Raw genomic sequence first — 15,046 nt, forward strand, 5'->3', positions numbered from 1 at the left:
TGCGGCGGATCTAAGAAGACGCGGATACACGGTGGGACCGGTGGCCACAAGAAAGCCCAAAGGCATTACGGCGGAGATGATCAGCAGTATGCTACCGACGAGCGTGGTTGGGCCGCGACGCGCCGGGAATACAGCTGATCTACGCGGGAGCGCACGGGAAAAGCTGAAGGTTTTCCAGCGCACGGAGGACGTCGGTACGGAGGAGTAACACCTGTGCCCCACCGGCCCCGTTTCGCTGTTAAGACGAACATAAGACCAACGGAACAACAGGTGCACCGGGCTGCTGATCAATACAGGGGGGTATATGGTTGGATGGCCTCCTCCCCTGGCCGTGATGGAATATGGCACGTCGATCCCCCTTTGATCATGGAGTGGTGAGGGTCCGATGCAGGTGACTCACATGTTTTTTGTTTTTGTTTTTTAGTTTCCCTTTTTCTTTTAAAATAGGAAACGAGAGGGGCCCCACACTGTGGCATTTCCCCCCAGACTGAGAGGAGAGAAAAAAACCTCTCTTATGGAAGACCTGGTTTATTTGGTTAAGACAAGTTCTGTCTTTGTTCATGTGTGTTTATTATGTGTTCTGAGGGCTGGGAGTATTGTTATGTTGGTGCAGCAAAATAAGTTGGAAATACATAGAACATATGCGGTATTATAAGGTATTGTCTTTGAATGTAAATGGTATAAAGAATCCCATTAAGAGGAGTAAGATAGTTTCAAAGCTAAAAAGGGAAAAAATTGATATTGCTTTTCTACAAGAAACGCATCTATCAAAGGAAGAACATGAGAAGTGGAAGAGAATGGGATTCAAAAATATTTATTGTGCCTCACATAGATCTGGCAAAAAAAGAGGAGTGGCCATTCTGATACTGAACAAGGTTGTTTTTGAGTTTACTGGAGAACATAAAGATAAAGAGGGAAGATTTGTGTAGGTGAAAGGGAAAATGGAACAGGAAGACGTCACGCTGTGTAATATATATGCACCCCCTGGTAGTAGTACAGGGTTCTTTAAGGAGATATTCAGTCTTATTGCCGCAGAAAGTGTTGGTACATGTATATGTGCAGGAGATTTCAATTTACTTCTCCATCCAAAATGGGATACAACTAGCCGAGACCGGAGGGGAACTAAATTAGAGAAACAAGTAAAAACAATGTTATCTGAGTTGGGGCTTATAGATATATGGAGATATTTACACAAAAATGAACGCAAATTTACATTTTATTCAGCGAGACATGATATGTACTCGAGGATTGATTATTTCTTTACTTTTAGTAAAGATCTCCACAGAGTGAAGGATTGTATAATAGGACAGAGAGATTAATCTGATCATTCGGGACTAACTATGAAGATTGGGTTTAAAGCTAGCCCCAAAAACACCTTATGGAGGCTTAACACAGGTCTGTTAAATAATGACTCGTTTAAAAGAGAAATGGGACAGGAGTTAAAAACATATTTAGAACTCAATGACAATGGAACAGTTAATCCTACAATTTTATGGGATGCGGCTAAGGCATACCTTAGGGGTAAAATTATTGCAAAATGTGCAGTCCTAAAGAAGGTGAGAGCAAAAAAGCTGTCAGATTTGCAGGAAAATTTTGAAAAATTGGAACAACTGCACACCGTTACAAGGTGCCCCCAGGTATTGGAGCAGATGAGGCCGGTTAAACAGGAGATCCACAAAATTTTAAGTGAGGAAATTGAAAAAAAATTAAAATATAATAGACAACGGTGGTATGAGGCAGGACCCAAAGCTGCTAGGCTATTATCATGGAGACTCAGGAGGCAACAACAGGAGAACACTATTCATAAAGTTCGAAATTTAAAAACAAATAAGATAACTAATAAACTCGAAGAAATTCAGAGAGCATTTGAAGAATATTATGCTGAGCTATACACACAACCGGATAAAGCAGATGAGCATAAGATTCAGAATTTCTTATCCAGCCTAGATCTACCATTTATAGGTAAGCAGCAGAATGAAAAACTCGTCAGAGAAATATCAGCAGAAGAGATTAACATTGGGATCTCAAAACTCAAGACTTTTAAAGCCCCAGGATGTGATGGATTTCCACCAGAGTGGTATAGGCAGATGAGGGAACCCTTAATCCCGCTACTAAAGGCCTCTTTTAATTACACTCTGAGTGGGGGTGGCGCTCCCACCATCGTGGCGGGAGGCGTATATCTCTGTCATACCAAAAGCAGGGAAGGATAAAACTGACCCCAGAGGTTATAGACCTATTAGCATGTTAAATATAGACTATAAACTATTTGCCGCAATTTTGGCTAGGAGGTTGAGTACATTGATGCCCACGCTGATAGAGGAGGATCAAACAGGCTTCATTGGTAACAGACAAACACACGATAATATCAGAAGGGCCATTCATATTATTGACCAGATACTTAAAGGGAAAACTGGAACAGTTCTCATTGGGCTTGATGCGGAAAAGGCATACAATACGGTCGGGTGGGAATTTCTGTTTCATGTGTTGAAGAGATTTGGGCTATGTGACAGGTTTATTCAATGTATAAGAATGATTTATATGTCTCCAACAGCGAGGATCAAAGTTAATGGAAGCCTCTCAAATCGGATAACACTACAACGTGGCTGTAGGCAGGGCTGCCCGTTGAGCCCACTGCTCTTTAACCTTTTCATTGAACCATTGGCTCAATGCATCAGGGAAGAGACTCGATTGGCGGGGGTTACAACGGGGAATGTGGAAAATAAAATTTGCTTGTATGCAGACGACGTGCTGGTAGCGCTAGGAAACCCGGAAGAGGGAATTCCTCTGCTTATGGAAATACTGGAAGAATATGGCAGACTGTCTGGTTATAGACTAAACATTCAAAAAACTCAAATCTTGACATTCTTTTTTAACCCCTCAAGACAATTGGTAGCAAGATATAGATTCGGATGGCATCAATCTCAAATGGAGTATTTGGGGATCCTGCTGACATAAGACCTTGCATTGTTATATGAAGTTAATTATAATCGGGTGAACAAGAAGATATATGAAGATCTGGAGAGGTGGGGTCTGCTCCACCTCGATCTGGGCAGCAGAGTTAGAGCAATAAAGATAAATATCCTCCCAAAGCTGCTATATTTGTTTGCAGCGCTTCCAGTGGAGGTTCCAGCAAAACAATTTAGGGAGTGGGATATGCATTGCTCAAGATTCATATGGGGAAATAAAAGGCCAAGAGTGAAATATGCAACAATGCAGCTGCCTGGTGAGCAGGGGGGCATGGCTCTGCCGTGCTTTGAGGATTACTATCTGGCAGCCCAGATCAGACCTCTAGTGTGCTGGTGTAACTCTAAGTTCGAGGCAAAATGGAAGGACATTGAGCTTTCTTTGATGGATTTCCCAATACAGTCTGTTCTGGGATCTCTTGAGAGTTTACCACAGGCATATCAGATGCAAAATTTATGTGTAAGTTTTTCCCTGAAAAAATGGGCAGATGTGATTAAAATTTTTGGTCTTAATAGGGAAATAGGGTTGCTGGGATGGCCAGCGTATCTCCCACGCTTCCTTCCAGCATTGTTAGACCATAAATTCAGGGAGTGGTCCAGGCATGGAATCACTGCGATCTGTAAGATAGTGAAGCATGGGGAGCTGATAAATTTTGAGGACATGTGTCAGATTTACGAGATCGGCAGGGAAGATTTTTATCGTTACCTACAGGTTCAGAGCTTCTTCCAGAAGGAAATTAGAATGCTTGACGCAGATGCTAGTGGGGTGATCCAAATATTTATGGATGCTTATGGTGAGAACATTATAAGAGGTACTATAGGCAAAATGTACAGAAGTTTTACAGCTATGAAAAAGACCTCAACAAGATATATCAGTCATCGATGGGAAAAAGAAGCAGGTATAACTATCTCAGAGGAAGATTGGTTGCGGATGTGGAAGAATGTGTTATCTACCACAAATTCTTTAACATGGCGAGATTTTGGATGGAAGAATTTAATTAGATTCTTCATCACACCAAAGCAGAAATCCAAAATAAGTGGTTCAGGCGCTTCATGCTGGAGGGAGTGCGGGGAGGTCGCTGCAGGTTGCTTCCATGTCTTCTGGTCATGCCCTAAACTGAAGACCTTTTGGGAGGAGATTAAACAAATGGTGATGGATGTGCTGGAAGTAACACTGGACTTCTCCTTTAGTACCATGTACCTTGGGAATATCACTGAGGATATAAATAACAGAGACTCATACTTACTGAAAATAATTATGGTTGCATGCAAAAAGGCAATTACTAAGTGTTGGTTACAGACAAGCCCCCCCCACACGGAAGCTGATCATAGACATTATTAACACGATTCATCATATGGAACTGATTACCCTCTCACTGCGGCTACAGAAGGAGAAAGGAGAGAGACTTTGGGAACGATGGGATCGTTATACGTCAAGAGACTAGAAACTGATACCTCTGTGGTGCAGAGGGACAGCTGCGAATTTGTTTGAATGGAACATGCACCTGTGTAATATGTAATATGTGGACGTAAAACAAGGCGTTGTGTATTTTGGAATATGTGATCATACGTGAATGTGTTGGTTTCCCTTGCCCTCTTTAGTTCTGTATGTAAAATAAGATGAAAATCAATAAAGAGAAAGTGTTAAAAAAAAAAGAATGACCGAACTTGAAGGATAGACCGCCCGCAGGGGCAAGAGGGGATTTTTTTTTTTTTTTTAATGCAAGTCAAAGTCCAGAGTCTAGGCTACCCAAAGCCTACCTCTCTGCATGAGTGAGAGATATATAGTTGAAGTTGGGATGTTACCTTAATTAACAAGGTCTGTGTCAGGTGCTGAGGAACCAGGACATACTGATTAGAAGTAGGCTACTGGAACAATAAGGTATAAGTGGACAAGGGATGTGAATAGGGAACTGTTGGAATGCTACTACATATGTAGGCTAACCTTAGTGAAAGGGGTTACATAAAGGGGATATTTCTTGTTTTTGATACCCAACATCTATAATCACATCAAAACCAGTAGCTGAGTGTTCCAACATTTCCAAGACGCAACTGCCATCGCAACTTAAGATTAGAGGTCAAACAAAAGGGATAGCCTTATACTTCTACACATACACAGACTCACACGCACACATTTGTGTGTGTGCGAGTGTGTGTGTGTGTGTTAATTAAGGTGCTCAAGTCCACACAGCCCACAGCTCCATAAATCACGTCCCGCTCCGGCCGTATCCAAGGATTACTGCGGAATCACCACAACAACAGGCCTTGATTGCTGTGGCAACCGAGTGGTCATGTGGTCTCTTGATGCAGGTTTATTTTTGCACGTTGTCAGGGGAGACAGGAAGTGTCTTAACACTCCAAGGAGGGCACACACACAACACACACACACACACGGTTTAGCTAAGGAGCTTATCACCTGGAATCTTGTTAGGCGAGACTTCCAGTCTCTCTTTCACTGCTTTTATGTGATTTTGAAAAGTTTTATATCTCATTTACACCCCCAAACAAAGTTAACTATCAGTAATATTTCTTTCCATTTCTTGTAGTATTTTTGGCCGAAGAAAAGTCCAGAACATCAAAGTGCTTTTTTTCGTTATAATTATCATTTGGTATGTGTGGTATCACATGGTACTGTGTGGGAGGCATCAAATTCATTTTCAGACTTGTCTTGAATCCCAGACAATGCAGATATGATACAATAGTGGCATTTGATCTCATGATCTCCTTTGTAAAGAGTAAACATACAGTGTGGTGTGAGCAAGCACCTAAACGTTTTTCTATGTTTTCATAGCTTTAGCTTCTTCATTAATCCTGTGTTACAAACATAAACCATCACAAATAGTGTAAAAACATTACTATTATCTTAAAATATTTTCATAAAGCAGTTATTCCGAGCATATAGAAAGTCGTAGCATGTTTTACAAGAAAAGGTTACTGTGATTCTAAGTTTGAATAATCAGGTTATATTGCTGCAGTTTATTCAGCTTTTTCTACCCATAAATGATGTTTACTGAAAAAAGAATTGGGTGTCATGCTGTTTAGTGTGTGTTTGTTTTCTTTGTGTTTTTGCCCTGCAAGTACTGCTTTGTTCCAGCTTTTTACCGCTTTTAGGTCTGCTGCTGCTTTCAATGTGAAAATACCCTCAACTTACTCAACCTTGTTATCTTTTCCTCACTCCTGTTCATCTCTCTCTCTCCCCCTCTCGCTTTCTCTCTCTCCGCAGTTACCTAACGAAGGCTCCTTGGTTCTTATCATAATTCTGATCGTGCTGCAGGGTGTCACGGGCATCTCATTTGGCCTCGTCATCTCATCTGCAATTGATGACGAGCAGAGCGCCAACCAGGCCGCTCTGGGAATGTTCTACCCCAACCTCATCCTTAGTGGTGAGCAGTGAGATTTACTGGTGTGTGTGTAACATGCCAAAAAGGACAATAGGCGTCTGAGCATCACGGAATCAGGGAATCTGATTAAATCATCTGTGATGTTGTGAACTAGGTGTAAGGATGTGTGTAGGTGGTGTAAATGGTGTTTGTTTGTTTTTTAGTTGGATTACCACAAAAACTTTAGATACTGTAGGAGGATGCATGCGGAAACAAAGTCTCAGACAATGAAGTCAGTGGTCTGGACTTTGACCTTTGTGTATTATTATTTTATCTTCTGTGGATGCTAATTTGGAAATAAGTTATTACAGGGGTAAAAGCCAAAAAGAGGGAAATATAATATTTTTTTCTGTTGTCTAATTTACATTTTTTACATATTAGACTTTTTTGTAATTCCATAAACTGGTTGCTAGTCTTTCCAATGGCCACATAAAACAACCACCCGGTCCCATAAAACATATGCTCTTCCAGACAAGCAAACCGCACCAGAAATAGACAATTTAAAGTAAGAAAAAGAAGTAAATGATCTTATATCAATGTGAGGCATGTAGCACTTTTTGTGATGCAATTTAGACATTCTTATTATTCCTTTAATATCATTAGAGGCTACTTTGATTTTAAAAGAAAGTCTGTTTCTCCCAATTAACAATTCACAAGTTGTTGGGTTTTTTTGGAGGATGTAATAGTTATTCTGCATATTTCTTAAATGCTTATCTGTGATGTCAGACCACACAGAATAATAAGAAATTCTTATTTTAATGCTGTGGCCTAAAATGATGGAAACAGCAGTGAATAAAATCTCTCCACCGCAGTGTTCATCCTGTTGCTGTTCTGCTCTGGATCTTCAAGCCATATCACAATATTTCCATCTTTGAACTCTGAGTCCAGACTTCCTTAGAAAAAGGTGGAATTCTGAACATCTGCAATTCAAAGCAAAATTTGTGTGCTGATGAAGTGATTGCTGCAGAAGAGCTGCTAAATGCACCGTGAAGTGAGATTAGTTTTTCAGCTGCTCAGACTGAACTTTGAACCTGATTTGGAATGTGAAAAAAACAGAAAAAAAACAAGAGAAAGGGCAGATTATTTTAATGCTTCACAGCCTGCTTGTTATCAGAATCTAGACACAAAGCATTCCTGCTGGAGGTGTAAATGATATCTTACCCACATCTGACACATTGTCCTCTCTGTCCTGTGATGTAGGTATCATCTGGCCCGTGGAATGTATCCCATATCCTCTCCGCTATGTTAGCCTGGTCCTTCCTCAGACCTATGCCACAGAAGCCCTTCGCTGTATCATGTACAGAGGTAATGCTCATGCACAGAACACATCACACACAACAACAGTTTAACGTCATGTTTTGCTGCTGCGTACCATGTGGCATATAGGTAGCGTGTAAGAGTTAGCAGCGTCTGCACGGCTCAGATGATTATGTTGTGCACAACAGAGGCAGTTGTCTAAATCATTAATCAGCTCTGGGTCCAGTGTAACTCATCTCTCAGGAGGTGTAGTGGTTTCACTCTGTCTTCCAATCTTTTCTCCTCCTGTTGACCTCTGAACAATAAGACTTGATGACAGCACGAGCTCCCTTGTGTTACTTGATACAGAGGAAGTCGGAGGAGCCATTTCCTGTTTGAAGGCCTTATCGTATAGGTGCGGTGGAAAAAATCTCACAGGGACAAGTCCACAATGTCAGAGCTCAATTTAGGACATGAATTGCAACTGTTTTTTTCTAAAGTTTTTTTTAACAACTTCATATTGCTGCATTTGCTGACTAGATTCAATGACTGTTGAATCACACACACACACACACACACACACACACACACACACACACACACACACACACACACACAATGTACCTCTCTATCAGACCTAGATTTAAAGTTTAAAATGTGTCTTTTATACAGTTTTTTTTTTTTGTTGTTGTTGTTGTTACACTTACATGTTTCAGATTATAAAACAAATATTAGGGTTATTCCCTCTCAAATCAACCAAGCCTTCTGCTCAACTGTCTCTATAATACAAAGTTTGAACATATATAATGATTGCTTCATATATCAAATACTGGTCGAGATATATTTTGGAGAGATTAAGGCTTGTTTTTTGCATACTAAAATCTGAAAAACTATTAAAAATAAAAGCCTTGTCTTTCTTATCATCAAAAATGAACTAGGACATCTGGGACAAGATAAAACTTTATGCAAGTTAGTTTCTGTAAGCTCCTGCAAAGTCCCATATTTGAGGACACATGAATAAAAAATTCAAACTGCAAAATTCTGAATGTTATATAGTTGAATTTCACAATACTGAAAAATAATGAATTTAGAATCATTTTTAACAAGAAATTCTGAGACACAAAATGAAGTAATTCAATTTTCATTAAATTTTAATGTGAGATTGAACAAATATTTCAAGTTTTACCACAAAAACAAAAATATCAATAGATTGTCCTGTCAAAAAACAAAATACTGGAGTTTCCAGATGGAGACATTGTGTTGTCTCTAATTAGAACTGAGAAAAGAAGTCTCAAACCATGAGATTTTTAAAATATTTACTGCTCCCCCATCTACAATTTTCATAAAAATGTCATGTTCCCAAGTTTAAATATATACAGTATATGATGATTTCTGTTGATTTTAGCTATATATGTCAAATACATTTTATATAGTATCTATTTTTTTAAAGACCTGTTGACTTACTTTTCAGGCTTTTCATGACTATCTCAAAAACTATTACAGACGAATGTCTGAAATTTTCACCTGACTTTCTTATCATCAAAATCATAAAGGATCTGTAATTTAAGATTAAAAATAAATATAACTTTATTGATCCCAAAGGGTAATTCATATGTCTGACATAGCTCATTTGCCATTTTGTATGAGAATTGAATTGAAAAGCCTGATGACTGTGGGTTCAAATGAATTTCTGTATCTCTCTGCATTACAGCGCAGAGAGAGGAGTCCTCTGGTACTGATGTTTTTTATTTCATAAACATAAGATTATAAAATAGGTGGTCAGAGTTATTAAGGGTGGCTTCTAACGTCTTCAACATACATCTTTTCACTACCTCTCCCAGTGTGTCAAGTCTGGCTCCAAATACAGAGCCAGCTTTCCTCACTAACTTGCCCAGTCTCCTGGTGTCCTTGTTTTTAGGATTTGGGAGAAATAAATAAATAAATAAATAAATGTCTGGGTATTGGCTAATTAAAGTCCTGTATTTGAGCAGATACTAATAAAAAAAACTTCACATTGCCAAAATATTATATATGTATTTCACAATAATGCTAAAATGAAACACAACATACATTTTAACATGAAATTCTTAGTCACAAAAATTAAGAGAAAAGGGTATTTAGCATTTAACTTTTATGTTGGGTTGAGCAAACACAAGTTGTAAGAAAAAATTAAAAATATTGGTAGATAATCTGTATAGAACAAAATGCTGGAGTTTCTGTGTGGTACTCTAGAATATGTTGCATTTGCTCAATCCAGCATGAAAGTTGAATGAAAATAGCATGTTCTTCATTTTTGTAATGAATTTCTTGTGGAAAAGCATTCTACATGATTAATTCTCACTATTGGTCTGTTGTTGTTGGGGAGTTTTTTTTCATACTTTAACTTGCCAGAGACATTTCTAATGTATTTGTCCCAAATTACAAATCAGAAAATTGAAATCAAGAATTTACTTAAATAGAACCTGTCTAAGAAAATGAAGGAGGCCAAATAATCTCAAAATGCAACAGGTCATGCCAAGATCCTTCATGCCATAAAGAAGTAGTAGAAAAACAAAGTAAGTGATATCTATCAATCTGGAAAGGGTTGCAAAGCCATTTCCAAGGGACTCCAGTGAACCATGGTGAGAACCATTATCCACAAATGGAGAAAACTTGGGATAGTACTGAACCTTTAACCAAAATTAGTCAGAGAATGCATCGACAACTACTCCAGGATGTCACAAGTGAACACAGAATAACATCTAAAGAACTGAAGGCCTCACTTGCGTCAGTGAAAATCTGAATTCACAATTCAACCATATCCATGGGAGAGTTTCAATGTGAAAGCCACTGCTGACCAAGAAGAACATAATGGTTCAGCTCACATTTGACATGTTGATGATCCCTAACACTTTAGGGAAAAATATTCTGTTAACTAAGAAGACAAAAGTTAGGTTTTTAGAAGGTCTGCATCTCATTACTTCTGACAAACTAACACATCATCTCATTAAAAAAAACATCTCACCAACACTTAAGCATGGTGATGGTAGTGTGATGGTCTGGAGCTGCTTTGCTGCTTCAGGACCTGGACGACTTGCCGTAATTGATGGAACCATGAATTCTGTTCTTTACCAGACAATTCTGAAAGAAAATATCCAGCTAAAAGTTCATGCCCGGAATCTCAAGTACACTTGGGTTATCCAAGAGGACAACGATCCAAAATACACAAGCAAGTCCAACTCTGAACTCCCCCAACCCAACTCCCAACCAATAGTTATTGCTTTCTTATAACTGTGTCTGAGAAGCTCTTTTTTTTTTAAATCAAAATGTATATGAATGGAATGTTACATTTTTGGTTGAAACAGCTTTTTTCTCAGTTTCCATTTTTAATCAGTGTAATAAATGTAAACATAAATCTTTCCATCAGGCTGGAGTATGTCTCACATGATGGTGTGGCGAGGCTTCCTTGTCAGCCTGGGTTGGAACACTTTCTTCCTCATCCTGGCGATCGTCATCTTTAAGCTGCGGATGTGACAGCCTCATGGGGGCTGGAGTTATCAGGTGCAACCCTCAAGTCAGGCCTGTTTAAATGCAAGTGTAAATTTAGCTGCAACATATACAAACTACAATATGTAGATATGCAAAATGTTATCTAGGGATCATATAGGGTCTTTTAGTTTGTTTCACTTTTATCTGCATCTTCTGTAAAGGTACAGTCAGTTATTTTTTTGGTGTGTAATAGAAAAAAAAGATATTGTACTCATAATTATACATAGATTAATGTGTAATTGCATCTTCTAACAAAATGAAGCATTCTCATAAGCTTATATTTAATCCATGGAAAATACATCACATACATGTTAGCTGCCATTTCCCGGGGGGGGGGGGCTAACACAGACTAACACAGACTAACAGCAGACAAAGCAGCTGCACTTATTGAGAGAAATGTTCTGATAAAAACTCACCCAATACCGCTGTCTCACCCAGCATTTACAGCTGAGGCAAGTAGTGGGGTGACCGCGTACATAAGAGGGAAAAACTTAGCTATCTGAGTACACTTACTACAGAAGAACAGTGGCTAGAGCTTTTGAGGTGATTTGGTGTTAAAAATGAAAAATGCATCTAAATAGTTAATTAACTGTTAACTGACCGTATCCATTTTTTATTTCCTGAGGTCAGAGAACTTGAGTGGAGGATTGTTGCATAATGTCGTGGGACTAGTTTTAAAGCGCTGATTGCATCATGTTGCTCAGAAGGTTCTCACCCATTCAGACTTCCCACAGAAATACCATCTTCTCTATCTGCTCGCTTTTGATGTTTGTGTTCAGCTTTTTGTCCTGTCTGGTTATGACTTGACAGGAAGTGGTTTCATCTCACCATGTTACCAGGTGCTGCAAAATCGTCACGTAGAGGTGCATTATCGCTGTTGACTGTTCAGCCTGAAGATTTTCTCTTTTTTTTGTGTGCCTGCATCTCTTTTAGGAGGAGATTGGTGATGGGGAAAGTATTGGTACTGTATCTGTTTTTTAATTATTATTTCTCTCTACTTTGCTGGACAGAGTGGAGGTTCTTGGACAGATTTCCTTTCGCTGGTATATAGCTGTCCTAATCCATACAACTCTATTTTTTACACAGACATTTAATTTGCTCAGACTTTTTATTAATCTTTCTTCAAGAATAATACAGATTAAAAGCACACAGGAGTAATGCTGCTTTGAATTAAACATGCTATGGAAATTAGGGAGAAAAAAAAGGGAAGAAAAATCAAATGAAAATGCAGAAATAAGGTATTTATAGTCAGAAAGCTTGGTTTTCCTTCCTTTTTTATGTAGAAGTAAACTGTAATGAAGAAATTTTAATTTTGACTTTGGGGGTGGTTTGACATCCTACAACAGATACCACTCTTTGTTTTGGAGGGTATGTTTCCAATTAGAGGTTAGAATAAACAATGAGGAAAACAATTTTAAAACAAGACATGCCTATATCTCACAGGTTGTTTATTTTTCTGTCTTAAATCTACATCATAGGTGCATCATAACCAGAAATCATGCACAATAACCTGATGTGCACCTCCCCAGCAATGTAATTATATGTCACACTGATGCAAGCACAGGTGTAAATGCTGGCAACCATGTCAGCCACTTGTGTACGCTACATCGTAGTGTCTGCATAGATTCACTGCAGAAGAATAACTTAAGTGTAAACCAGTGAGCTGTCTGCCTTTACCCATAGCATCATGTCTTCAAAGGAATAGTTTGACTTTCTGGTGGCCTAATAATAGGGGAAGATGTAAACCGTTGGCTTAGCTTAGTGCTAATACAGGAAAGGGTAAAACAACCTGCCCAATTTTAAAAAAAACCCCACAAAAATATTTAAAGGTTAATACATGTTTTGGTTCATCAAAAAATAATAACTAAATAAATGAACTGAAATAAAAATAAGGACATATTCAACCACAAGTATTTTTTTACTGTTCAAGAGCTTTTTAACAAGTGACATTGTTATAAATCCTTTTATCTATTTTCCCAAAATATCAACGTGTTTCTTTAAATGTAAAAACCATTGAGAGACCCACAGTGCTGCAAAAGCACCAAACCAGCATTACATGTCGTGCCAGTCTAAGATTTAGAAATGTTTACATTCATTAATGTTTAATAAATCAGATTTTACTTTTTACCCAGTTTTTGTTTTCATCCTGTTGATCTGATGCGTAATTTTTTATTATTTTTTTTACCCATGATGCAACAGTGCTGGTAATGGCAGTTATATCATTAATATGTCCATTAACAGGATAAATAATGAATCTAAACAACTGTAAATTCCTCTGCTTGCTTTGTGTTGGCTTACGTTATGGCTTAATGATGGAGATGTGCATACACCATGCTGTGTAATGAGATTTTCTTGCACTGTAAATCTGCTCTTGCTGCTCTGCTATACATTCATCAGTGTTCCTGTCGCACATTTTATGGGACATTGTGTTCTTGATTGGTAGAAATAGGGGAGCGTTGACTTATTCATCTTATTTAAACAGCTTTCTATTATGTTCAGAGGACTTCGAAATGGACTTTACTGTATTTTGCCAAACTGTGAGGATATACTGTAGCTCTGTTCATATTCTTACCTCTGTGCCTCAGTTGACTTTCATCACATGTTAACGTGTCTTTGTATAAAATCATATTAAAGTGGTGGTAAAATTGTTACAGCTCATGTAAAACTGTTGCTGATTCTGTGAAAATGCTTTTGTTTTGTTTGGTTTGTTCTTGGAAAGCTGATATATTGTTGCCAAAAACTCAGTTTGATCTGTGTAAAATTTCTGATTGTTTTTCAAAAGTGCTTTGTATCGATTACTGAGTAATAATCTTGTGTTCGCTACTTACATTTACTTTCCCACACTCCAGTACCTACAAGACCAGATAAATAATATGTAAAAGCAAACATCTAAGCAAAAGTCTGCATGTCTTTGCATCTTATGATTTATATGAACTGCAATGATCCAACTAAAGATCCTGATTTAAATGAGCTATGGGGATTCTCCTGTATTGGTCCTATAATGCTAACGACACCACAAGAACAAGCATATCAAATTAAATATTTTAGACTTTTGGCAAGAAGGATGCAGCATAACATTGGCAAAATTGCTTGTTTAGTCATTGATTTTAGACTCAAATAGCTACAACACATATTGGATGCATTGTCATGAATTTTGTGTTGATATTCATGGTTTCAATCTAAAGAATCCAAGTTTCATGATCCACTGATGTTTACTTCTGCACCACCAAGAAATCTGCATTTTTCATTGCTTTATTATTTATTAGTATTACATGTTTTTCTGTGTTATTTGGTATGAAAAATCATGGTGCATGTGGATAAATCAGTGACTTTGAGTCCCTTGCCTTTTATCAAGACTGTCAGGGTGAAAATAGTCAGCTTCTTGGTTCAGCCTGTTTAACCTGTTGGCATACAGTCTGCATGCCAACAGGCTAAACTAGAACGGAGAACCTGGCAAACATTATACCTTCTTAAGTTTAAAAGTATGTTTCCATGCTATCTTCGGCATTTAGCTAAAAGCAGCCCGTGGAGCTTTGTGTTGTACACTTTGAGAGAGCCTGCAGAGAGAAGTGGCCATTATGCCCTTTATGACACATAATCTTTAAATCTTTAACTTCCCTATTCTGAAAATGTGTTTTCTCAGTTAATTTCAATCAGTGAGTTTATCTGTGTCTACTTGTTTTTAGTTGGAAGTGGGCATGAAAAGAGGAAGTGATTGAGCAAATCAGACATTGGAATGTTTTATGGTTAAATGACTGCACTTGTTGTATTGTTTGTCTGTGTTGCCAAGACACTATCAGTCAAATCAAATGAAGTTCAGGGACGGTACAGTGAATACAAGTCTGAAAGTTGTTCTTCAAATCACCTCCATAGTTGATTATTCAAAGTTATAAAAGATGTGTTTATATTGCAGTTCATGTAAACAATACTATAAAGATT

General features: G+C 38.1%; 1 protein-coding gene across 1 annotated transcript in view; it reads left to right on the forward strand.

Moving 5' to 3' along the window:
- LOC146375226 (ABC transporter G family member 23-like) overlaps nt 1-13,263 on the forward strand; it is a 126,853-nt gene extending 113,590 nt beyond the window's left edge. Inside the window, exons 20-22 of the mRNA XM_084949656.1 lie at nt 6,187-6,346; nt 7,544-7,648; nt 10,986-13,263. Coding sequence (XP_084805782.1) covers nt 6,187-6,346; nt 7,544-7,648; nt 10,986-11,092 — 372 coding nt within the window. The 3' untranslated portion in view covers nt 11,093-13,263. The remainder of the gene's footprint in view (nt 1-6,186; nt 6,347-7,543; nt 7,649-10,985) is intronic.
- Nucleotides 13,264-15,046: the final 1,783 nt, after the last annotated feature.

Source organism: Perissodus microlepis, chromosome 13, assembly GCF_051167445.1.
Source record: "Perissodus microlepis isolate ML-2025 ecotype Zambia chromosome 13, ASM5116744v1, whole genome shotgun sequence".
Taxonomy (NCBI): Eukaryota; Metazoa; Chordata; class Actinopteri; order Cichliformes; family Cichlidae; genus Perissodus; species Perissodus microlepis.